At 30.6% G+C, this 26,261-nt stretch overlaps 5 protein-coding genes across 13 annotated transcripts; 2 read left to right on the top strand and 3 right to left on the bottom strand.

Moving 5' to 3' along the window:
* Positions 1 to 6,081: 6,081 nt before the first annotated feature.
* On the bottom strand, positions 6,082 to 7,178 carry LOC145961600 (NADH dehydrogenase [ubiquinone] 1 alpha subcomplex subunit 1-like). The gene is made up of 3 exons (XM_083081986.1): positions 6,997 to 7,178; positions 6,450 to 6,536; positions 6,082 to 6,270 (listed from the first exon to the last, which is right to left on the bottom strand). Exons 1-3 carry the CDS (start codon positions 7,093 to 7,095, stop codon positions 6,244 to 6,246), a joined length of 213 nt encoding a protein of 70 aa, XP_082938112.1. The 5' UTR covers positions 7,096 to 7,178; the 3' UTR covers positions 6,082 to 6,243.
* Positions 7,179 to 8,047: 869 nt separating this feature from the next.
* On the top strand, positions 8,048 to 10,313 carry LOC145961304 (17-beta-hydroxysteroid dehydrogenase 13). Of its 2 annotated transcripts, XM_083081355.1 has the most exons (8): positions 8,048 to 8,385; positions 8,590 to 8,751; positions 8,842 to 9,018; positions 9,115 to 9,264; positions 9,342 to 9,601; positions 9,714 to 9,839; positions 9,917 to 9,995; positions 10,295 to 10,313. In XM_083081355.1, exons 2-7 carry the CDS (start codon positions 8,608 to 8,610, stop codon positions 9,981 to 9,983), a joined length of 924 nt encoding a protein of 307 aa, XP_082937481.1. In that variant the 5' UTR covers positions 8,048 to 8,385; positions 8,590 to 8,607; the 3' UTR covers positions 9,984 to 9,995; positions 10,295 to 10,313. The 2 variants fall into 2 exon arrangements, with proteins under 2 accessions (XP_082937481.1, XP_082937480.1); XM_083081354.1 differs by lacking the exon at positions 10,295 to 10,313 and having other exon boundaries at positions 9,917 to 10,099.
* Positions 10,314 to 11,528: 1,215 nt separating this feature from the next.
* LOC145961585 (hexosaminidase D) lies at positions 11,529 to 15,770 on the top strand. Of its 2 annotated transcripts, none has more exons than XM_083081948.1 (2): positions 11,529 to 12,594; positions 12,682 to 15,770. In XM_083081948.1, the coding sequence occupies exons 1-2, from the start codon at positions 12,414 to 12,416 to the stop codon at positions 14,148 to 14,150; spliced, it is 1,650 nt and encodes a 549-aa protein (XP_082938074.1). In that variant the 5' UTR covers positions 11,529 to 12,413; the 3' UTR covers positions 14,151 to 15,770. The 2 variants fall into 2 exon arrangements, with proteins under 2 accessions (XP_082938074.1, XP_082938075.1); XM_083081949.1 differs by having other exon boundaries at positions 11,530 to 12,570.
* On the bottom strand, positions 15,059 to 18,464 carry LOC145961597 (ras-related protein Rab-28). 2 transcript variants are annotated; one of them, XM_083081982.1, is made up of 4 exons: positions 18,113 to 18,464; positions 16,919 to 17,104; positions 16,542 to 16,775; positions 15,059 to 16,437 (listed from the first exon to the last, which is right to left on the bottom strand). In XM_083081982.1, exons 1-4 carry the CDS (start codon positions 18,185 to 18,187, stop codon positions 16,216 to 16,218), a joined length of 717 nt encoding a protein of 238 aa, XP_082938108.1. In that variant the 5' UTR covers positions 18,188 to 18,464; the 3' UTR covers positions 15,059 to 16,215. The 2 variants fall into 2 exon arrangements, with proteins under 2 accessions (XP_082938108.1, XP_082938109.1); XM_083081983.1 differs by lacking the exon at positions 18,113 to 18,464 and adding an exon at positions 17,773 to 17,927.
* Positions 18,465 to 18,609: 145 nt separating this feature from the next.
* On the bottom strand, positions 18,610 to 26,261 carry Fipoq (F-box/LRR-repeat protein FipoQ). Of its 6 annotated transcripts, XM_083081952.1 has the most exons (9): positions 25,509 to 25,707; positions 24,597 to 24,700; positions 22,032 to 22,134; positions 21,286 to 21,485; positions 20,637 to 20,911; positions 20,238 to 20,504; positions 19,590 to 19,959; positions 19,041 to 19,244; positions 18,610 to 18,965 (listed from the first exon to the last, which is right to left on the bottom strand). In XM_083081952.1, exons 2-9 carry the CDS (start codon positions 24,650 to 24,652, stop codon positions 18,830 to 18,832), a joined length of 1,611 nt encoding a protein of 536 aa, XP_082938078.1. In that variant the 5' UTR covers positions 24,653 to 24,700; positions 25,509 to 25,707; the 3' UTR covers positions 18,610 to 18,829. The 6 variants fall into 6 exon arrangements, with proteins under 6 accessions (XP_082938078.1, XP_082938079.1, XP_082938082.1 ...); XM_083081953.1 differs by lacking the exons at positions 22,032 to 22,134; positions 24,597 to 24,700 and adding an exon at positions 25,983 to 26,261 and having other exon boundaries at positions 25,509 to 25,736; XM_083081956.1 differs by lacking the exon at positions 22,032 to 22,134 and having other exon boundaries at positions 25,509 to 25,708.

Below are 26,261 nucleotides of genomic sequence, written 5' to 3'. Positions count from 1 at the left end.
TCCTGAATATCTCTGTAATTATAAATTTACAAAAACATATTTGTTACAAAAAAATATTTATCATATAAATTAAAAAATGAGGAAAAGAAATATTCAAAGAAAACAAATAAATTAAATATGTAATCAAATATTCTACATAGAATTTAATAGTGTAAATTTTTGTATTATATTTCACATCATAAAGAATATATTATATATACAAACATACATACATATACATAAAATGAAAAAGTAATTATTTTTCCGCAATAACAGAATTAAAATTTGATCAAAAAAGGAATAACAAATATTTTATTTACAATTAATTATAAAAATACATACACATATAAGTATAAGTATGTAGATACATATTAATCAATGTAATATTACGACATATTTTACGAGATATTATACAGACACTTTTTTTTATCTCCTGGTTCTTTTCATTATCCACTGTTATAATCTGGACATTATTGCATTTTCAGCAGAACTCAGAATGCAAGAGACGGCTTTTTAACGTTTTATATCGCTCAGTGATTTATGACGCCGCCAGAAACAAAAAGTGATCATCTGTGAGTGAAAAAAAGTTAAAATGAATTATCTACCTTTTACATAAACTTCAAACAAATGTCCAACTACCCAGCGTTCTCACAAACGATAAAACGCGAAGACGGACGTCACCGTGATCATATGAATATTAATATTACCAGTTATACGGTGGTTATGATGTGTTACGATGTAAAATTACAAATTAATTCTTTCTCGCTATCATTTCATTTAATTTTGTCGCTCATATGACTAGCAGCGAATTACATCATCGACGCTAAAAGGTGAAGCGGCCATCGTTTATGTTGGAAAGTAACTGTTAGTGCAAAGGCTATAAGTCCGAGGAAACAGATTAAGCAATATTGTACAGTTTACCGGGCTTTCCACGATTTTCTCAAATTGGAATTGACAATGAAGATACCATGAATCCTCTATAGAGATGAAGTAACACGTAATTAATTCTACAAAACGATCGATATAACAAGAAACCGAAAAAACCGCCAAGTATGTTCAATTGATACTATGAGGAAAAAGCATATTTATTAATAATGCAATATATTTGAGCTTTTTTCTTCGATATAAATCTTTCAAAAATGTCGATGTAGAAGAAAGAATAAATTTCAGGAATTTAAAGATTTAAAGAGAAATAACAAACATTGATTTATATTTGATTCGCATGTGTATTCGTATCGAGAGGTGATAAAAAATTGACGCTATTTATAGATTTTTTAAAACGAGAGAGAGAAAAAGAGAGAAATGTCACACAATTAGTCGACCTCGACTGGTTTAGACGCGCGAATCAATAAGTTTCATTTCCCGGTAACGACGATGTAAACGCATTTTACTCCGCAGATTCGGTGGAATCGCGATTTTCGAAACATCTGCATCAAAAAGTGCGCCTTACGCGAGATTTGTCGCAAAAACTCCAAAGTGAGGTGAGGTCACTTATTGTAATCTAAGATTAATGTCGCATATCGCGCGAGACGTTCTGTCGATTTTACTCAGGTACGCTCCTTCATGATTTATAGAGTACAAGCGAAAGCAGGATTTACTTCCTACGAGCTGTATTGTTGGCGAAAGCCACAATAAGTCGTAAGTCATCATATTTTATTTATGTTGTTAATAATAATTGAGCATGACATACAACTGAGATATATAAAATTATATTCTGACATTTATATTGTACAGCAAGAAGGAGAGCCAAAAATATAATGTATATCTTGTAATAATTAGGCTCTTTCTGTTACTATTTTTATAGAGTTGGTGAATAAATTTTTCTTTAACGCAAATATTTAAGGCATTCTAATGTCATACATTTTAACATGTGAAATATTTAATTAATAATATTTTTCAACAATTCATTATTGACATATTTTTACACTTTGTTAGGAAAAACACTTTGATTGTTTACGAATGAACTGCATCAAAACATGTATGTAATATTGAGACAAATCGATGTAATTAAGTAGCTAAGTAATAATACTGGCTCGATTATATATTTTTGCTTTTAAAGAATTATTAACGAAAACATATCAATTGTTTACAAATTAATAACATCCATCAAAATATTCGATATTAATGCGAATATAACTTTCTATATTAAAGACAATCGATCATGAGAAATATTCGATTATTGTACTCCCCGAAACTTTTACGTTCAAAAAGAATATAAATTCTTAGGTATAATGAGTCAAAATGTGAGAACAGAGAGTTTTCTCAGAGTCTCGCGCAGAGACATGAATAATACATCCTTTTGAGGAGCAGAAGGGAAGGAGGGCACATTGGCTTTACTCGTTCCCTGCTGACTTTAATGTTTTTCGGAGGCCTTTTACGAGCCAATAACGAGGAGTCTGTTCGAGGAAGTCAATGCGGGGGCGCAATGCTTTTCGTGTAATTGCAAAATATAATTTATTATTTACGGTATAGCTATGATATCCTCTCGGACTTGTATCGCGCATTTTACAATACCTTCGTGTACGCGTTTAATATCGATCTCTCATTTCATGCTCAATTAAAGTTACTCCATTGACCGTAAGAACACAGTCACGCAAAAGCACTGTAAAAATATATTGCTTTTCGATTGGTTCAGTGTTAATAAATTATAAATTTATATCAATTTGCGTTGATAAATCTTCGATCGAATTTTCTAAATATCCCCGATAATCCCCTATGTTAATAAGACATCAGAAATGTTTATTAAGCTACGTTTATTAAAAATTGCACAGAAATATTGTAAAACAAAAGAGACAGAGAGACACGTTACGAAATATATTCACAATTCTTTTAATTCTAGGTTGTTTAAGTAAAGAATTTTTTGTCAAAATTTATAATTGCTCGTACAATTTAATTAAATTATATTACAGAAAACAAATATTTCTTTGTACATTTTAATTTTTATCTAAAATTATTCCTATATGTAAAATTCACATGTGCGCGAAATTGAAATCCGCATAAGAGTGCTTAGAAAAAATATCTATACTTCAATATATAACGATATGCAATTTTTTTATGTTCTTTTATCTTTTTTTTAATTATTTATTATTTTCTTTATTATCTCCTATTTGTTGTTTTTTCTTCATATAGCAAAATGTTTATCGCGTTTTGTTTCTCTTATATTAACGTACTTATCTCAGTTTTTAGAAAATAACATGTTTTCTACACATGTGCCTTTAATTACTGTGACAACCGCCAACGCTCTTTTCTTCTATAGTCGCTTTCCCACTTAGGGGTCAATTTTATATATTTTCTGAGAAAGATTTTCTTTCTCAGAAGAGGAAAAATCAGGGGAGAACACTGTCGTTTTGCACATCTGGAACTTCTTTCCTTGCATGTCTTCCCTACGTCGTCACTTGGCTTCTTTGCAGCGATGAGAATTTCGGAGCGTCTCTACCTAAGGTATTGAACGTGCGAGGAAAATGGATAGCAAAAACGCTTTACGAGGCGGGAGCAAGGGAAGAGGGGAAATAAGAATTCCCTGACGGCAGGCAAGTTACTCTACCTCTTCCCTGCTAGATATTTCTTTCTCTGACAGTCTGACAAGCGGGGAATTTTCATTCCGCGTATACCTCAAGGTATAATGTTCCTTTCTGCGACACATCGGCTACTCTTTCGCGATACGTTAAATTTTAATTTGTCATTCAGTTCCTCCCCCTCCTCTTCCCCTTCTTCTCGATCGGTTTCGCGTGATGGCTCTTTTACAGCGACACAAAGTCTATTATTCGTCAACCGCATCGGCGATGAAAACCGACGACAGTATCGTGGTCTTTGACTGATGCCTCGGGTTCATCGACCGCTCACAAAAATGCCCGCGCGATATATTATTTCCTTTTTCATTCCGTTTTTTATCGATTTCTTCTTTCCGCGGCAATTTGTTTCGCAAAAATATTTATCGACACCGATATCGGATTTAAAACACAATTAGAATATAATTAGAATTTTATGTATATAGGTAATGGATATATATAATGGAGATTTCATGATGCGCTTTTTCCAACAGTAACATTTTTCTCTGTCAAATATCGAGTAAAGAATTTTGGAGAGAAGCACTTTAATCATTAATAAAGTAGAGCTAAAATTATAATTTATTTAATATTAAAGCTAAAGTTAAAATTATTTTATATTACATATAAGATATATAGATCATATATATTAAAATAAGATGTTAATGACATTATTTATTTATTATTAGCATTTAAAGTATACATATTTGCGTTTATGCGCGCTTCGAAATCTATCATTATTGTTTCCATTTATTGTCTTATACATAGTTGTTTTCCCCTGACTAATGATTACTTCCTGTCAATCCAACGCGTGGATCTTATGTCAAAGTTTATCGTGCGAAGAGCAGCGTATTTCCCCTCCATCGGCACACTTGTTGCTCAAATAGTGGATACCGGGGGACATATCGCTGCCACCCGCATTTGTTAAAGAGAAGCGAGTCTGACTTTTCCGTTAAGCTGATTTCCATATTTCGCACTCGCAATACGAAGCTGTCGTTAGATGCCGTACTTAAAAATAAAAACGCTCGTAAAACTTCCTCATGCGATTTAAGGATCACACAGATTGGAAAGTTTCTACTCTCAGCTTCTCAGGTTGCCGTGCGAGATGTCTATGCTTTGAGAAGTAAAATTTCTTAACCATACTTTTTAAAACTACACGGTGAACTACACGGACCTCGGAAATGGGATTTAAAAGTAACTCTTTAAAGAAGCAAGAAAGTTGCAGTCTCTCCAAGTTAAAACGGAAAGGTCTCAAATACGCCTTTAATGGCACTCCTTTGACGAATTTGCGCTTGACTTTTCGTTCGCGAAAATTTAACAGCAGGCTAACTGCAGTTTTAATACTCAAAGTTCAATGTTCGTGATTAAGAGAAAAAAATATCTTATATATTTATATTTTTAAAGATTTTTAAGTCGCTGGTCTTTGGAATCTTTTACTTTCATCTTATTTGAATTACGAATCGCGCGTGTAAAAATTATATAATAATATATACACTATAATTTATGAAGTTTTTTAATATGCTGGACAAGTGGCATTGTTAAAGTACGAATGAATGCAGATGTATCAAACTGTATTCGTGACTTTGAATAAAGACAAACGCATTACACGATTAAATCGTGTAACTGTGACGTGAGTCAATATTAATTAGCATTCCTCAAACATCTCGCTGAAATTCGTCAAATGCCCTGCTTCAGATCATGCGTTCTAAACATGGTATAGATGTAGTGTAGCTCCATTATTTACCTAAAGCCCGAACTGCACGTACGTTAACTTAATATATGGGCTAAGTAACTAAGTAACATTACCAGGAGAGTATACCGTATAACTATTGATTTTCTGAGAATGTCATACTTAAGACTTAAGAGGAACGAAGTTACCACGATATTTACGCTCTTATCTTATCAATAACGCATATAACATGTATTCGCAAAATGCTTAATTAAAAAAATTTTCTTGGAATAGGGATAATTTACTTAATAAGGATTGCTTTGTCGACTTGTATTATCTGTATTAAAAATTAATCTATTTTGATTCTTATATCTTCTTACGGAATGAAATTTTAATTCATTAATTTGATTTTGCCAACCAGAATTTATTATTACGACTTGTGTTGAATTATTAAAATATAAATCACATTTTGAATGAATGCTCATGTATGTGTATGTGTGTGTTCATCAAGATAAAATTTTATCAAAGGACTACTTAATTTTACTTGAATTTGTCTTTGATTATTATTGCTTAAGTTTCAAGATAATTATTATTTATATTTATATTAAAATTATAGATTAAATTTTAAATATAAATATACAAAATATGAAATTCAATTAGTTTTCACAAAACTTTAATAATAGATTAGATTATATGTGATAAATTATTGCCTTCTAATTTCACAAATAATAACTTCAATATTACATAAAGTATCCTATAGTAAAAAACGATTTGAAGCAATTTTATTTAATTTCTTCTAAATGTCTAGTTAATGTAGTAAATTATGCACCGAATTTATAACTATGATTCAGTTTTTACATACAGGAAAATAAAAATAAAAAAATGAGATATATTTTTATAATATATTCATATATCATATATACATTTTAATTATTATATGTATAAATTACAATTAAATGATAGCTTAACACATATATCCCATCTAATACTTATACCATCTGATCTACTGTACCATTACTGCGACATTATATTAATTTATTATTTGTACTCTTAATCATCAGGAATATTCTCTAGTCCCTGCGAAAGAGCAATTATAAATATGAATATACTCACATTTATAAATTCTTTCAAGTTAATGATATAAACATATCAATTGTTTACTTTATATAAATATAAATTTATATAAATTCTTTCAAGTTAATGATATAAACATACTAATTGTTTACTTTATATAAATATAATAATTGACAAATTACCCTGTTCAACCATGGAGCTCCATCAATGCGACTATCTCTTGTAATCATGTGGCGATCCCATATATCTCTCAAATCCCTACGCATCCCCTGAAAAGAGGAAACCAGGATTACTGTTACAATTTTATTCAGATCTATTTGATATTATGTACTATTTTCTGAGATGTAATTTTTTATGTATTTAGTTTGTTTAATTTTGTTTGTTTGATGTCAAAGTAAAAGACAGCAAAGTACTTGCATAAAGGAAACAGAACAATAATAAAATTGAAATTAAACCTCAGCAAATTTTAAGCAATTCCAAGCCAAAACAAAAAATAAATACATTAATAATTTTCTGTTCAACAAAGACATATCGAGTTCACTATTCGATAAATTTCTTAAATTCTACAAGCTAAACATTACTGTTAGTTAGGTATGTTTCTTAAGCATTTAACGTGAGATTTGTTTTCATAGTATTTGACGTTCAAAAAAGTTATCTATTATTTTCTCAATCTTTATGAAATAAATTTGCACATTGAAAGGTTAGGTTATATAAAACTCGGATACTCACATTTCCCAAGAAAAAAAGATTTATATAGTGGGCCCCAAGTTGAGGCACAACCGGTACTAAGCCTATAATAATCATCGATGGAATTATCTCGTACCACATTTTTTATAAGTTTTGACAACTTGACAGAAGCGCAAAATTTGCCTTCCTCTCGTAGAGAATTAAGGTGCCTTTACATGGGGGTCAAGATGAATCCTGCGCAATGGTCTGGTAATGGTTTTCTGCGCAGACGCTCGACGCTCAGACGCTCCCATGTAAAGGCACCTTTAGAGGTGATATAACCTATGCGTCTACGCGCAGGCGCAACTCGCGCAAGCGCAGACGATTCATATAAATAACGCGGAGGGAAAAGAATAAAAACGGAAGAAAGAGACATACGAGATATCAAAATTTTTTCATCAGAATAAAAAAAAAAATTATTTACAAAATATTTTTTGTTTAAAATATAACATTAGTGAGAGATAAAAAATAAAATTGCTCTACTAAAAGTAAAATTATTATCAAAATATTCTTTTAATATTTATAGTTCTACTCTTTTTAGATATTTCTTATATCTCTTTTACAGTTGCTTTTATACAATTAAAATAAAATATACATATATGTTCAATTTTGCATAAAAAAATGAGTTATTAAATCCATTGTAAAATGTTTTTTCGTCATGCATATTCAACTTGTCGTTTCTTGTCGCCGCCTTTTCTCAAATATTGTGCATTTTATTGCAATTTTTGTTTCGAATATTTTTATGGCGTGCGAAACGTAATAGATGTAATACTTTCTTTTAATTCATGTCAGATAATGCGACTTTATCAAGATGTCAAAGACTCACCTACTAGACTTGATAATATTGGATGAATCAATCAAATGTAACGCAAATCGTATCGCAATCGCAAATATCGATGCTGCTCAACCATAGATATATAAAATATATAAGCGGAGTTTATTTCTTTTAACCGAATCTACCCGAAAGAAACCGAAGGAGCTCGAATTCTATTGCATAATTCCCCCTTGTCATCGACATCTCAGTCGGTAATACCTATCTATGTACTTTTTATATATCTATGCATACAACGCTATCATGCGTTGATATGATGATATGGTTAATAAAAAAAAGCCGTACACGTGTATCTTATCAAATATATATAATTTTACTTGATTGTAGGAAAATCAAACATGCTTTATTAAATATTTCTTAGAGGACTGCAACGAAAGTTCTAAATAACTTTAAAATTTTGAAGAAGATGTCAATCAGAAATATATTTCGCTTAAAATGTTTTCGACTTAATTGAAATCTCAGATAATACTAATGCGAGAAATTGGATACCGTTCTGGCACTTTCGGCGATACGTATTATCAGTAAAGTTCGTGGCACCACCTGATATATGTATATATAAGGTATACAATTTATCGTTGCAATTTATGAAAAATTCGTATTTATCATTAAATCTAATAAATAATTCTAACAAGATAATATGTGTAGAATGATCTGTGTTATTGAGATGAAATTAGAGTGCACTTGTTTTATAAAATCGTTTTTTTATTTTGTTAAAAATCAGTGCAATGAAAATGATTTTATACAACGTTTTTTATTCTTTTCAGAGAAATATTCGGCCGGAGATGTTGCTCAGAATATATTCACTATGCGTTCTAGCATTTGACATCATGATGCTCGTCATTGGAATATGTTGCACGATTCTGATTGCGATCTATAGAATGTTTAGACCACCATCTTTGAAGAATCTCAATTTTGAAGTTGCTGTGGTAACATTGGATATATAATTATCAATATATAATTAACTACCATAAATTTACATTTTGTATTTATATTTACTAACATATGTTATAATTTAGATTGTAGGTGCAGGACGTGGAATAGGTAGGGAACTTGCTCTACAGTTATGTCAGTTTGGTGTTGTGGTCGCCTGTATAGATATTAATGTTCAAACTTGTGTTGCCACTGTACAAAATGCTCGTCAGATACATGGAATATGTAAAAGTTATCAGTGTGATGTGAGGGACAAGGAAGCAGTATGTTTCTATTTTTAAGTATAATTGATCTTTTTAGTTTGAAACATATTAATTTATTTGTATTAACACTTGTTATTGTATGCTGATATCAAATAGGTTGCTCGAACTGTGAACCTTATTAAGAATGAATTGGGAGACATTACAATGCTCTTTCATTGCTGTGGTTTGCCCAGCCCACGCACATTAGTTCAAGCATCATCAGAAGTAAGGGATACTATGGATTTATCAGTCATCAGTCATTTTTGGGTAAATGTTTTTTTGATGTGTATTTTGATATACAAATTTTGCAGAAGCAGATGTATTTATTAATGTTATTTTTATAGTTATTGGATTCAGTTTTACCATGTATGCGACATGCTGGTAAGGGTCACATCATACTTTTGTCTTCTGTCGCTGGTCTTTCTAATGGATCGAGTGGTCGTGGAACCAGAGTTCCCTTATCCACTGCTCAATTTGCAGTACAAGGATTAGCTGAGTCTTTACATATGGAATTGAGACATTCAAACAGTAATATCATTGTTTCGTTGGTTCATGTTTATCCATTTATTGTTGGAATGGAAGCTGCAAAAGATATACGTTTCAGGTAACAAACGTTTATAAATTGTATATTTAATTTTTATTGTTATTGTATATTATGTAATTTTAATTTTTTATTTTCTTAATTTTTAAATTTCTTAAAATTTTAAAATTTCCAGAATACCGAGTTACTTCGGTACGATGTCTGCTGCAGAAGCAGCTAGGCAAATTTTAAATGGCGTTCGTCGAAATTATGCAGAATTCAGCGTACCAGGATATCTGTTTTATTTCGGTCATATTCTTAGGTACTTTCACCATTCTTTAAAATTTATATATATGAAATATCAGATGAGTAATGCTAACAAATTTCTTATATTTTCAGAATTCTTCCAAAAAAAGCATCTTTTATGTTGCGAGACTTGTTAGATTCTGGAGTTGATTTTGCATGATATTACATACAAGTAATATTTTGTTAATATTTTTTTGATATTTTGTTGCGATATTTTATCATATGCGTGTAGTTTGTTATTTAATGTAGAAATTAAAACTGCAGTTTTTTCTAGAATTTCACTTATTAATTTTTTATTATCAACATTCCAAAAATTCTTGATATTTAATTTCTGTAAGACGCTTTTAAATTTTTTTGCTAGCATTTTCTCCAATAGTCATATAAAGCTATTTTTGACATGTATAATGGCTTTATATTTATTTATTTTCCAAGCAGAAGAATACATTATATATATATATATTTCTTCTGCAGAAATGAGAATTTATACAGAAAGTATTTCATTATTTTTACTTGCTCTGTGCAAAAAAATACTGTAGTATACATACACAAAAATACTAGTATACATAATAAAATTTCTATACTATTTTTATATGATATTATTATGTTACATTTAATTATATTTTATATGAATAATGGACAAATATAAAGTTAAAATTATAAAGTATATTACACAGAGTGTAATATATATATAATAATAAGACTGATTTGTAATTAATGTTAATCTTTATTGTTATCTGCATAAGCAATATTATAACAAATCAATTATATCAAATTGCTTTATATCATTTTGATGTCTGAATTAATAATTATAATATTTATAATGATTGCATTGTAAATATTATAAATATAATTATTAATTGAGATAATTATTAATTTAAAATTTTTAAATTTAAATTTTAAATTGCACAGATATGCATAGATTTATTATCAGTTATAATATACATATAATATACATATAATATACATATAATATACAAATATATATTTTTAGGCTAATTTACAATTTATATATTCTACAATAATTTTAATTTATATCTACAAAAATTATTGATTCTTATTGTTTTGTTTCTCAAACTTTATGTTCCATTCCTTTGTGATTATAAATGTTAAGAATTTGCATATAATATTAAAGCTTTTAAATCAAAAAGAACACATGAATTACAAATAGCTGTTCATGAACTGCCTAATAATCAATTATAACACTTTATATATTTTCTCCTTTAGATTATTTTTTCTCTACACTTGTTACATGAGAGAGTTGCTTCTAATATGTACACAGTTCTGTGTGTATATTTATTTAGCAAAACTTATATTACACACCGTCCTCTATGATCATATGAAAATTGAACTTGAATTAAAGAATGACTTGTAAATTGTCAAACTACAAATACATATTGTTTACATTAAACATGTAACATCAATTAATAATATTTTATTCATATATAAAATCACTTGGCGTGAATCAGATGTCTTATTATTATTAATAAAAAATTGTATGTCAAATTAAAAAATTGCATATAAATGAATAAAAATTTAAAAAAAATTACAAGTATTACTCTATAATGTCATTCTGCAATAGATAATTAAAGATTAAAAAATATTAAAATTAAATTACATAATTATCTATTAGGGTTACGTTCCAAAACGTAAGTAACCGAAGGGAATTTTACTCGATGGCCGATTTGAACCAATCAGAAAGGCTTAAAAGAGTTTCGGAACGGCCATTCGAGTAAAATTTCCTCGGTTACTTACGTTTTGGAACGTAACCTAGAAAGATCACGGTTTATTTGAGATATAGAAAATTATGCAACTGTTTAAGAGTGAATTGACACTTGTTCTGGAAAGATTAAAGGATTAAAAGATAAATAAACATTTTCTACATTTGATGAGTCTCCGTGAATCGATCGATCGATCTACGAGCGATTCATTCTTTATCGATAAAAATTCAATTTTTTTGCATATAATTTTATTTTAAAGAATTACATATATTCATATGCGACATTATATAAGACTGCAATTTGCTCTCTATTCATCATTGAAAAATTCAAATTATGGATTATGTTATCGCTCGACGTAGCGTGAAATGTAAGAATCAATAATTATCGTCACGCTATTATGCGGATTTCACGGATCATCGCGAACGCATTCACAGTGAGAAACATCTCTTGGCGATACCGACAGGCCGCGCGTGCGAGTTTACATTGCGCTTGTCCGATTGACACCGCGACCATCACAAATCACTCTCGCTCTTCTATCCGCGAGAACGATTCGATAATTGTAGCCTCGATAAAAATTCATTTCATCCTGGTTCATCCTGAGTCTTCCTTGCGAGATCACCGTGCGTAATCCATTGCAAAACACACTATAACACGAAGAACGAGTCTGGGAGGCAGGGAGGCATGCAAGCGTTTTACAACGACTCGACGAGGAACACAGAGTTTACTTACGTTTCTCTCGTCGCTCGGCAGTGATCGCACCTGTGTCTCAGTTTTTATTGGCGAGGTCACGCGAATGATGGACCAGCCAGCGCGATAAATTCGCGACGATTCTAACTTTCGAAGTTTAGAGCGCGGATTTTCCCGCTGACATTATGACGCGTCTACGAGGTCGAGCCTCGTTGATGGTCATCGTGACCATCAGCTTCATCCTGCTGATTGTCATATACCACATACTGAGTAACGAGATTGATGAGATATCGTCAGGCAAGATTGGCACTCGGCTGAGAGCAGAGGATCTGTATTCTCCAGGTGAACTCACGGACAGCCCTGCCGGTAGGCAGCAAGTTCAGACGATGAGAGATTTGAAAAATGGTAGGAACAGACTGTTTAACGAGTTAACTCACAATAAATCGTTTGCAGACGGCACTCCGTTGTTCAAGGGCCACAAGATTGTTCATCTAGACTTGAAAGGTGCTCCGCCAAGGATGAGCTATTATAACTATCTGTTTCCTTTGTTGCGGAAGTTAGGAGCCACTGGTATACTTGTGGAGTACGAGGACATGTTTCCCTTTACAGATAGTATCGAGGACATCCACGCTGGCAATTCTTATTCCAGGAAAGATATTGTACAAATTCAAAATATAGCTAAAAATAATCAACTAATTGTTATACCATTGATACAAACCTTTGGTCATATGGAATTTGTTCTCAAATTGGATAAGTATAAAGACTTCAGGGAAGTTCCACATTATCCGCAAGTCTTGTGCCCTACGTATAATAAAACGCTTCCATTGATATATGAAATGATAAACCAAGTTGTATCCGCACATCCAACGTCAAAATATCTACATATAGGTGCGGATGAAGTTTATCAGATAGGAGAATGCTCAAGATGTTTAGATGTTATGTCTAAAAAGCAATGGGGCAAGCGACAGCTCTTTCTGGATCATGTCTCCACAGTAGTCAAATATATTAAGGAAAAATATTCAGAACTAACTGTACTTATGTGGGACGATGAGTTTCGTGATATATCGCCACAAGAAATCATTGACAGAGGCTTGCACTTGACAATAGAACCAGTTATTTGGAAGTATACTACTGATCCTGGTACGACATTAACCGATCAATTGTGGGAAAGTTACGCCGCAGTATGGAAACAAGTCTGGGTTGCAACTGCATTCAAAGGAGCCACTTCACCAGACAGATATTACACAGACATTTCGTATCACATGGAGAACCATCAAGGTTGGTTAGAAATTATTCATAAATATTCAAATCAAATTACATTTAAAGGTGTCATGTTGACTGGATGGCAGAGATACGATCACTTTAGTGTTCTTTGCGAATTGTTGCCAATGGGACTACCATCTCTCGCCATTAATTTAGCTGTACTACAAGCATCTGATTTAAATGGCTTCCCTATAGAATTACCTAGTCATATATCTGAAATTTTACAATGCGATAGTGTAATTTCATTGAGCATACCAGAACCACAGTATGGCTGGACAAAGTGCAATTTTCACGGAATGTCTGTATATGCAGCCATCTTACGTCTTTACTCTTTGACACAAGAAGTAATGAAAATGGAACAGGATAACACCTATAAAGGATGGTTAAAACCCTACAATATTAAGTATTCTTTTGCAAGTCCTAGTTATGTCGAACGTGCAGTCACTGATTTGGATAGGCATAAAATGGAAATAATGTATATCGAGAAAGAAATGCGTACAGCTATGGAAGACATTTATGACAATTATACGATACAAGAATGGCTAGAAACATATACTGCACCTTTAAACGAAAAGCTTAATCAATTGTGGGAAGCCAAGGAAAAACTTTTAGAAAGAAATACATGGCCAAGAAGACCTCTCACAAAATCTGACTTATAGTGAAAAATGTCATTTCTTTGGACAAGTAGGACAAATATTCATCATATTCTTTGTGGTAAATGGTAAGAGACTGAGATTTTATTAAAACAATAAGAGAAAAGGACACGAACAATTTCTTAGCAATTAATCTTTAAAAATGGCGTGGATAATCAGTGAAATATAAATGTTTCAAACTCGTAATTTTACATCTTGAACAATTGTTGTACAGAGTATGTGATAACTTGTGTAATTTGATATAAGGGAAGAATCAAATCACATATTAAATGCACCGTCCGTAAATTAATAGATTTTACTCATCTCGATAAAAATTTCATTACTTAGAAAAAAAATAAATATTCTCTTAATACAGTTAATACTTTTAATCACCAGTTTTACAATCTTAAAATGCTTTCAAAGACATATATATATAAATATAAATATAAATATATATATATATATATATATATATATATATCTAATTGTTCTTTCTCCTTGACTGTCTAAAAGTCTGAAAAGAAATGCAAAATTGGTCTGGACAATTTAAGATAAACGGTGTAGATATATAGAAAGAGAGGTAGATAGTAATATTGATAAATATTAAAAAATATTAATAAATATTATTGTAAATGATATATAATTTTGCAAGATTAGAATGTGCTAATTTATTGACAATTTATTGAAAGTATTATTTAGATAAATATTATCATATTTTATCAAATTATTGTATTTTAAATTTTGAATAATGTTATTATATATGTAACATTACATATAAGCTGTCATCTCCAGTCATGTACGCACAGATTACTCTTTCTTCGTTTTACGTCTTCTACTTATAAATATGAGCGCTATGAACAACAATATATAGTGTTAAGTTTTATTGGTACATTCTCCGAAAAGATATTGGCAATAAAGTAAATTAATTAAATTAATTATTTTATGTTTTTTTATTTTTATTTATTCAAGTGTACTAACGCAATATCTGCAATTTTAATATAAGCAGAAAACCGTGCCATAAGCAGGAAATTGCGATGTTATGCTAATTAAATAAATTCTTTCAAAATAAATTATTAGCTTAAATTAAAGGTTAAATTAAAGGTTTTCTATGAGAAAGATGAAAGGAGAAGAATATTTTCAATTGAAAAATATGTATTGGAAAATCGGAGTAATATTCTATAAAAGAGTCCAAATATTTTATATAATATTTGTCAAATATAAAAGGAACATAAGGACAGTTGTAATATTTTGAAATGCTTTTTCTATATTTTAAAATATTGGAACATTTTGAAATGTTCTTTTTATTTTTTCAAAGTATTACTTAGTAAATTTATTGGAAATTTTTATTTTTTTTATCTTACAGCATTTTTTATATCAAGTTTTTAATTGCATTTCTCCTAACTTTTCGATGAATGCATCTCTGACACAATATATTGAACAAATCTTCCTAGCAATTTTAGATTCTTCTGCAAATTTTTAATATGTACACATGTCTTTGTATTGTATTATGCGCTGTATTATTATTTTTGTAATAATTATTATTAATATGTGAAATTATTTTTAATGTTATATAAAATATAATTATATTGCGCGTGTAACTATTAATTAACGAGAGAAATACGATTAATAAATCTGTTTTTAAATCTACGGTAGAAATTCTGTAATCATATTTATTCATTGGCCCCGTATATTACATAAATATAATTTTTATTTTTTTATCTGTTATCAATATACATAATAAATAAAAAGTGCAATAAACAAATATGTCATTCGATACATTTACACAAGTGAAACAACCGTAAAAAATGCGATATATTCTTATGTACTATTTTCTATTACGATTGTATACTTAAGTAGATAGAATTTATGTATCATGTATAATGTTAAATTGCAAATATTGTCTGAGACATCACGTATGAAATATGGTGTTCTATAGTATATGTATAAATATACTTGTCTATTGTAATTACAATGTACTATACTATACAATCGCGTAGTATGTACAGTTTTTGTTGACTCTTGCGTTGAACTAAATTCATATGTATTTTATATTCGGCTAGAAAGAATATTCTCTAAAGATATTTGATGATCATCATTGTAATGCACATACTGCGGATTTTGAGATAGGAAAACGTGGATTGAATACAATTGGATGTTTTCTATTGGGAATTCTTTTTACCACTCTGTGTATTGAATTCACGTCTACTGTATCTCCAATTTCAGCAATAATTATAGGTTTATGGAAATCTTGATCCGTTCTTGTCAATCGGACACCCAAAATCTGCGCTGCCAAATTTGCTATGCATAAAGATACCTAAAAGTAATGTATGTGTATATATATTTTTTTTGTATAATTTTTATATTAATCTAAATGTGTGAAAGATAGCTGCGTTCTTTTATTACAAGAAGGAAAATTACCGATTCTCCGGTTCTCGCAGACATATCGTGATATGGAAATCCGTTTTCCGCGGCAAATCGATGCGATCTATCTCTCTTAACTGTTCTTTGATGCTCCATATCGCATTTATTACCTACTACCGCTATTAGAGGCGGTTCGTCATAAGTATCAATAAAATTCTTTATTTGATTCAGCCACTCTTCCAAGATATCGAAACTCGAGCTGTTCGTGACATCATACACCAAAAGAATAATCTGATTCATAGAAAAGATACAGATAAAGTTACACAATAAGAAAATTGCGATATATAATCATAGCATACAATTAAAATATCTAGAGAATGCATGAGGTGAAATTTATTTTGATAAAGTTTTATAAAAAATGAAATTGACTTTACATGTGCTCCGAAAACGTATTTGTCCAACATATTGCCATGCAGAGCGAGTCCACCGACGTCCCATAAATGTAGATTGACATTCTTGTAACAACCGATGGTGATGTTTTTGAGGAAGAAGTCGATGCCCGCGGTAGGTACGTATTGTCTGGTAAAATCGTTGTTGCAAAACTTCTGGACGATGCTGGTCTAAAGAAGGATCCTTGAATTTCACTTATCAAGAATGACAGGTATGGCGATAGAAAAACAAGTATTACTCTAGGACTGACAATCAAAACAACTAATGTAATGATACTTATACAATGATTATCCGAATTCGAAGGAAGAGAACAAATTAAAATTGCAGCAATAATATAAGATTAATGGAATTGTTTACTCGATAAACTTGAATTTATTTAATATCTGATTAAATTCACATTTGTATATTATTTTTAATTTTCAGTAAATTTTTACCGTTATTTATATTAAATATATTATGATAATATATCGATCTTTTTTCCTTGTCACTTGTGACATTTGTCACTCAACGAAATGATATAAAAGAAAATTGAAATGTTAATAAATTCATGCTTGATCTATATAGTTAGCCTCATTAATTCAAAAATTATCGATTAAAAAATTTGTGTTTGCCGATTGGTCTTATTGTCGTGTCTCATTGACGACTAGAACAATATTGCAAATGTTGCATGTTTGCGAAAGTTTTTGCATTAGATCCAGAAACGCGAAGTCTCGCGCGGTCAGAGGCTTCATCGATCCAAGCTCGTGCATTACGTTCATTACGTTAATCTATAGCGTACAACGCAACTATATTAATATTGTGTGAAAAAAAACACATGTAATTATTAAAATAATTATACCAATAAAGCACTCATTGATAATTTCTCTAGGGCAATATATAAACTCGTACAAATAATTAAATAAATATTTGCCGAAGAAAATTGAAAGCATATCAATCTTTCTGCCTACGCACGGTCGAAAAAGAATTTAACAAAGTACTCTTCAATAACGAAGCTCGCACCTGTCACCTGTTGAAAGACCGTTTTCATTGCCATGGCAATCGGCAAACAAATTTAAAGCCAGACGCAGCACGCGTTAATGTAAATAGCTATCTTTTGGGAACTTCGCGAGCACCGAAGTAACGGGATCAACCACCTTGGCGCGCACTTTCGATCGAGGACATGACAGACTGAAACTCACTTTGCCGGCACTGGAGTCACCCACGAGCACAATTTTCAGCCGCCTCTCGGCCGCTTCCGTCTCGACGTCCGACATGAAGATGCACGATGAATCGACGGCAGCTCTTTGACGGAGTCATGCGAATAATGGCATAGCTCGACGACGACCGGGATGCGGTCCTTGGTCTACTATAGCACGACATATAATGTAGCAGCGGCTCGCGTGTTGTGGCCGACCAAGTCCGAATCGACCGACAGCGGTGGCCAGTGCGGCGTCGTCGTCGTCGTCGTCGTTTTCTCGGGGGTATGAATAAATTAACCAATAATCGATAATTCATGAACCATTCGTGCGTACTTTGCGGCTGGTGTAGATTTCGAGTACGAAGGGTACTTTGACATTTGAGGTGCGTAACGTTTTTCGTAATCATACGCCTGCATCTGGCTTTAACGTCTGAAGAGAAAAAATATTTGCGAGGTGTGGATGTTACTGGACAGTTTACCAAGAGTAAATATGCAGAATAATGCAGAAAAAATTTAATATTTGTGATATTAAATTATATCAATGTATTATCATACAATATTAGTCTTCATCTTCTTCATCTTCTTTCTTTAACTTCTCTTATTAATTTTATTTTCTTATCGCGCTAGTGTTATTGACGTTATTACGTTACTGTATACAAAGAAATATCAGATAGCTTTATATTAGGCACTTTATTTAATAATCTACCGTCAAAGCGCGTCAATTAAAAATTAAATCCTTGTAATTTTGCAAAAGATAATAGTTTGATACTCTGCAGCAAGTAATTGTTCTAACGACGGTAAGTCTGTCGGCTCGCTCGAAATTTGCTTTGACGATTTCATAATATCTCCCATCGCTGAAACAGAATCATATTTTTCGTGTATGCGTAGCGTTTATTTCATTTTATAATTCTGTTTGCCTTTTATCTTACCTTAAACTTAAACATCTCAATTTAATGCATTTGACACGTAAAATATCAATGGCTTTTTGACTTTTATCGGAAAATCGCAAATTTTCCGGATCCCAGCGTAACTCCAAACGCTCTAAATTAAGGCAATTATTGGCAATTCCATCCATCAGCTGATCCACGTGAATGTTGACACCTAGCCTCTCTTGAGTGCCCATTACAAGTATTCTAAAATATTAAATATATATAAGATTATACATACAAGATTTTTAAAATTTTAATAAAAAATGACAACAATTTAGCATAATAATAGAAACAGGAAAGAAATTTTTAATTGTAAATAAAAGAAATAATCAATAAATAAATGAATATTTGAAATTGTATATGATTATAGAAATATGATTATAGCTATTCTATATGATTATAGAAATATGATTATAGCTATTTTTAATTAATATATAATTTGCTATAATTTGAGCAGAATTTAACATTTTCGTTTGTAAAATATACTTATAAGAAATTATTATTGGAATTATTATTACCAATAAAAATTATGAAATTATAAATGCTCACTTTGCATTGGTGAGAATCGGTAGTACATTTTGCCACAGCTGATCGGTAATATGCGGCATGCCTGATAACGCAAGGCCATACAGCTGATGACCGTGCCTTGATAGGAACTTATGCAAAGCGTCATCGCTCAGATTATCGGAGCTGTCCAGATCCAGCGCTATTAAGTTTCGCGGGTTTCCAGCCTCTGTCCACGCTTTTATTACATTGTCATTGAAACCATTCAGTTGACCGGCACTCAAGAAGCGAAGGCCGGGAATCCTGGTCAGCATATCGATCAAGCATTCCGTAGACAAATCAGTAGCGGTAATGTCGAGTTCCTGAATGCTTGATTTTTCCCATTCAACTTGCATAACATACTCACTCTGGAGATCTAACATATCGCGTATATTTAATTGAAATATATATGTAAACTCTATGTAAAATATATTATAATAATTTTCTTAAAAAGAGGGGGAGAGAGTAATGAAAAATTGCATCTATTTTTTTATTTATGTAATCAGAATAGAAATTTGCACAGATTAGTCGATTTGAATATCTATGAACTTATATGTTATAACTTATATTTTAAAAATTTGATTATAGGAATTTCCTACAGGAAATGAGACATGTTAAGAAAATACATTTATAACATCAGAGATAATATCTCACTTGTTCCTTGCATAAGAAGACATGTCAGTCTTCTGCTCCTTTGAAAGAGAGTCTTCATAGTCGAACCAGTTACTTTGGCACAGAAATTCACAGCTAAGCATTCTAGTTGGATACAATTTGAGGAGAAAGCGTCGATATGCGAATCATCCACAAAGTTGATACCGTATAAATTGATAACCCTTAAATTCGGCGTCGCGGATTTGAGTTTGTGAACATTAATTACTTCGTAAATTTCCTCTTCCTCTTCTTCAACTTTTTCGTATGTTCCTAGAGAATAATAGATTTTATGATATATTTTTTTAAATTTTGATTACATGTATTATTTATGTTGAGAGATATTGCGTATATACAAGTACGTGAAATAGTATAAAATACACAATTCTATTTTTAATCGCTAACCAATTAAATGCAGAATCTCCAATCCATTAATGAAATTGTAAATTTTTCGCATAAAGCCTTCCATAAAAATCACTTCCGAAAGACAAATACACATATATTTCAATTTCGTAGGAAACGCTTGCATTTCCGAGAAATCGTGCAGTTGCATAGCAGTTGAAAAATCCAATAACATGTGCGTTAGATTAGGAGACTTATTAGCTAATTCATGAAGAACAGTGTGTGTAATCAGTTCTATTGGTAATTCGATATATCTCAATGAAGGTCCAAAACGTACGCTGTAAATTTACAGTATAAATATTAAACTGTTATTGTTTTACACTATGTTCCATATATGAATTAAAAATTAATTCTGTCTTATTACTATTTCCATGTCTCTTCGAAAACAAAGTAACATTTCAGGTAAATATTTGTACAGCTTTAATATTGATTTGCATATATATCGAACTGTTTAATAAACTGCATAATAAACATATTAATAAATTAACATAAGAGCAAATGAATTATCCAGTAAGTGAATTATTTCTGAAATTAATCATTATCATTATGAAATTAATTATTATCACATTTATTCTTTGTTTCTAAAAACTTTGTGCACGGAAGTCAAAAAATAATGAGAAGCGCTAAATTACGTATTACGTCCTCGTGTCACCTGATTAAGTGTAGCAGGTTTTCCAGAGAGCTCACGTGAAGCCCGCTTATTTCTGGTCTTAGAGACACGTGCTGCCAGAGACGCGTGTCATACGCAATTTGTCGCCAACGTTTGCAAACTCGAGCAACCCTACATATTTCGCGATGCGATAAATAGCAAAAAACGTTCAGAAGAACTTTGTCCGGTAGCTTTTCTATTGTCTGCAAAAAAATATAATTATCAATACGTAATAAGTTATTAATAAGATACATTTTAATTGAATGATGCTTTTAAAACTTTTAACGATACGTCATTGATTAATTTTTAAATAATTTGCGGGACAATAAATAATTGATATTATCACGATTTAAATTATACAATTTTTTACCCACGTCACTGTCTGCGTCATCACAACGTGTAATATTCAGACGTCAGCACAATATCAAGATAGATTAAACTTGAGATATATCCGTTAAATTTCTCTTTTCTTCTTGCTAAATTAAGCTATATCAATTATTCTGGAGTTTGTTTTTTTGCAAAGTCTTTACGTAGAGACATTGAAAAATTGAACTTAATGAAAGTAAGTTTTGCAGAAAGAGTATAGTAGATATATAAATATTAATTTGTTTATAAATGTTACTAAAATGATCCATACCGAATTCTATAAAATTCAATAGTGATATAAATAGACTTTGTTAGATAATATAATTTCGTGAGAGGCAAATTAAAGATCATATTATATTGACATTAAATTAACAACAACTTACAGTACGACTTTTAGCAGGACCACCCTCGGAAACGTACATCTGAGACGTTTCCAAGGCAATCTGACCCCAAACGTCCACACCACCGAGATCCATGGTGCTGGTTCTTTTAACGTTAGATTAAAATAAAAACGTTTATTTTACTTTACTTTTATTGATTTTTTTTCGTGTGTGAATTTATAAATAGTGTATTTTTTTATTCAATAAAAAATACTATTTAATTTTCCGTTCTGTCTCCTCTTAATTTGAGGTCACTTTTATTTTTGCTCTTGATCATTATATTATATCGCAATTTATTTCAGCATGATTTTCACAAACTAAATATTAGATATAAATTTTTAATTTGCGCACTTGTTTCTTTTTAACGCGGAAAATTTATTTATTTAGCGGAAACACACGCGCTAAATTATTATTCGCGGCTACACGCGGTTTATTAGAATCACGACACGAAGCAGAATTCGAGGAAGCTCAAACTACAAGTCTTCTGTGCTTTCAATCGGATCACGCTTGCGCGTCGCCCTAAATATACGACTTGGAAGGCTTGCCTGTACTTTATTTTAAACCCTGGTTACATCGCCGGGATACAAGTTTTACATTCTTCATGAAATTCATTTCCTGATAATGAGTCTCCAGATTTAAAATATCCGATTTTATTCGATCACTGTACGTCACAGATTTTTACATTTTAAATCTTTAAAATTGCCAATAAATTGCTAAGAAAAAACAATTCTCTTGCAACGCACTTCTTATTAGTTTATTTTTGTCAAATTCTTGGGCATTTATATGTATGTCATATAATTTCTGCCAAAAAAATATTAAATACAGAATTGGGTGCCAAAATTTCTTCATGTCGTACAATAAAGTTATTTATCTATTTTTATTATATAAATGTCACACTAATGAGAAACGCATTTTCAAAATATGCAATTTCTTCGATTTTATTATACTTGCTTTTGTCACAGTTAAAATAGTTTCAATAAATTGGAATATAATATTTATGCTTCCTCTCTTCTTTTATTAAAAAGCAAAATAAATGAATTTCTGCACATATAAAATTAAATTAAATTAAATAATTAATATACATTAATTTAATATTTATTATTATTATTATTATTCACCAGCAAACATGATAAAAACGTCATTAAAGCGTTAAGACGTCCCTCCCTTGCTCCCTTGCATTCTAGGTAACATTTGTAACAAAAGTTTTTTTTACAAATATTGCATGTATGTATGTATGTGTATGTACGTACGTATATATATTTTTTCTTTTCCAAAAAAAACATTGCTTTTTTAATAAAAATATATAATATGGATATATATATATAATATTTATGTAGATATATAATATTTATATACAAAAAAAGCATTATTTACACATGCATTTGTTATACTTATCTGGAATATAAATAATAAATCGCAAATATTAAATGATTTTTTTTATCCAATTATATTTATAAGAAATAAAGGTTATATGGAAAATAGTATTTCTAATTTCTTTCGGCGTAATAACTGGCACGATTTCAATGTAATATACTTAATGAACTACTAGCAACAGGTTATGCATATATCGTTATGATTGAGGCGTTTAAGTTTCGTGTTAACCGATAAAGTTAATGACTTAGGAAATGAATTACCTAAAAAATTAAAGTATTTTCTAATTAGGACATTTTGAGTTGTTATATAATATTTCTCGTGATTGCCTCAATAAAATGTATTAAAATATTTATATGTCATTAATTATAGAGTACAGATAACAAAAAATACTGAATAAAATTTAAACTTTAAAAATCTTTTTCGAAAAGAATAGAAATCAGCTGCCAGATTCTATTGTGTATTACAATATCTATTGTTTAATCAAATAAATTCAAATAGAATATACACACACATATCATACATATACATATGTTGTATATTGCATCTTTGTCTTTTTTTTTGGTAAGATTCCTTTCCGATCTATCTTAAATTATTTGTAATTGTTTATTATGTTAGTTATATAAGAAAAGAAATTATAGAGTAGATATTTAGAATCTATAATACATATTTAATTATTATATACATACATGCATGCGCACATATATATGTGTGTGTGTGTGTATTAAAATCTAAAAAAGTTACACGAAATCATCTAAAAAAGTTACTCGTAATTTGTAATATATTTTGAAACACAGATTTATAATCATAATTTTATTAGAATAAAATTGAATCTCTTGTTTTAAAAGATCGTGATTTAATTATTAATTCTTAAATTATAATCTCACGACGTATATAATACATGCAATAGATAGTAATAAAAAATTTAACAATGAAATTTATTACGCAAAAAATGCATAAGAATACAATAGAAATGTTGTTTCACAATTATATAATTTTAGGAAATGGTCATATGGCCTTTTTCCCGTATATCATTTTAATACAAAAAAAATATTTAATTTCTAAAAATATTAAGAGAAAATTCATTACTATCCTTTAAAATATTAATAATTTTTTATTGTCCTTTAAAATATTAATTATAATAAAAATAATTTTTTTAAAAACTTATAATAATTGATTTGGATGATTAAAATTTACCGTCGATTTTCCTCGATGCGTTGTGCTAAATTCTTCCTTGGATATTGCGCTGACATTTTTCACGGCTAATTGCGTCCAAGTGGTCATTGTTAGAGCTCAAACAACTTACAAAGAACGATACCAAAGAATCATACGAGATACTATTATAAATTAAAAATTTCTACTCATGCAAATTTTCGCTTCACACTTTTTGGTAAAATGTATCGTTTGAACTGGAAAAAACCGAAAATTGGCTCCAATTTATCGAGCGGCTCGCCATTTGACCGTCTTAGGAGAGTCAGTATTTGCAACTGGGTCTACTTTAATTAGTTATAAATAAAGGCAGGCAGACAGGCAAGTAGGCAACAGGCCAAAATGGAAAGACCTATTGACATTCCCCAACGTATTGATGTGGCACTCGCTATGTGAAAAAAAAACGCCAGCAAGCGCTAGCAAGCGATATTTACATTACAAGATTTCTCTAGGCCTGAACTGTATTCGCCGAATAGCTGTGTGCACATTTATGAGGACGCGATTCGCTTCCCAAGATTTAAATGAAAAATTTATATATATATAAATCGATATCGAATCTTCACATATTCGAAGATGCAAACGTATTGCGTATTTAGACCGCTTTGAAAATCGATGCTTGATTTTTTTAATCTGCGATTTGAAGTACTTTTTGTGAAATAAAAGTCCTCAAATACATTTATAAGTAACGAATTATTTTCGAAATTTTTATCTTTAAAACGAGTCAAAATACTCTCGTGAAAAGAGATAACGTATACAGCTGATTTTCTAGTTCTAATACGTATTTAAATTATGGCAGGAAATTTGTTTCGTAAAGTTACACATGCAATAGTTTCATTATCTTTCTGTTTTCACTGAAATCTAAGATTGATCACTAAATATTGCAAAAGTAAGTTAGCTTACCGTATTGGGACGCCTTATTATATTTTCAGGATCATCTTCGAAGGCATTGAGTTGTTGCATCGCAGCCTCCACGCTCAAGACATTCCAATTCGACATTCTTCGTACGTCCATGATGACGAAATTATGAAGACGAGACAATCGATTAAAAAGACATCCTTAGTTGCAAATAGTAGAAAAACGAAGATGCGAAGCAGAAGACAATTTTTACGCTGTTATTTTGTGAAATACCTAGTAATAATAAACGGATACAATATATAAGAAACGTTTGCTAATGATTTATTAATTATGCAAACGGACAAATGCAATTTGCACATATTATTTTAGAAAGAATCGAAAAATGATATATCGCAGTCTGTGCATATTTGTTATAAAAATCTTTACACGACACTTGAGATATAAATTCGTACACATTGAGAAGTGTAGCTTTTTGTATATAAAGAAAAAATTTTATAAATTTTATTTAAATTATATTACGTTTGGAGAAATGCATGTTCTTGGTTTTTGCATAATTTTTTCACTATCGCCAAGCACATTAATTTGCATTTTCACATTTTGTAAATAGCTGTTCTCTCGCAATCGTTGTCACCGTCACGAAATTTCGTTAGATTCGAATTTCTAATTTTGATGCGATTCACTTTTTCATGCATTTAGGTCATTAGTCGAGAACGAGCGCGATCGTTGTCGATGGGCGAAAAGTAGCATACTCAGTCATCGTCGTGATATTCGCGTAGACGTCCACCGCGTTCTGCGGAT

The sequence above is a fragment of the Camponotus vicinus genome, unplaced genomic scaffold (assembly GCF_025532165.1).
Source record: "Camponotus vicinus isolate PSW18456_S1 unplaced genomic scaffold, iyCamVici1.0 SCAF_11, whole genome shotgun sequence".
NCBI lineage: Eukaryota > Metazoa > Arthropoda > Insecta > Hymenoptera > Formicidae > Camponotus > Camponotus vicinus.
The sequence above is the reverse complement of the archived record's forward strand: the minus strand, read 5'-3'. Positions and strand labels throughout refer to the sequence as shown.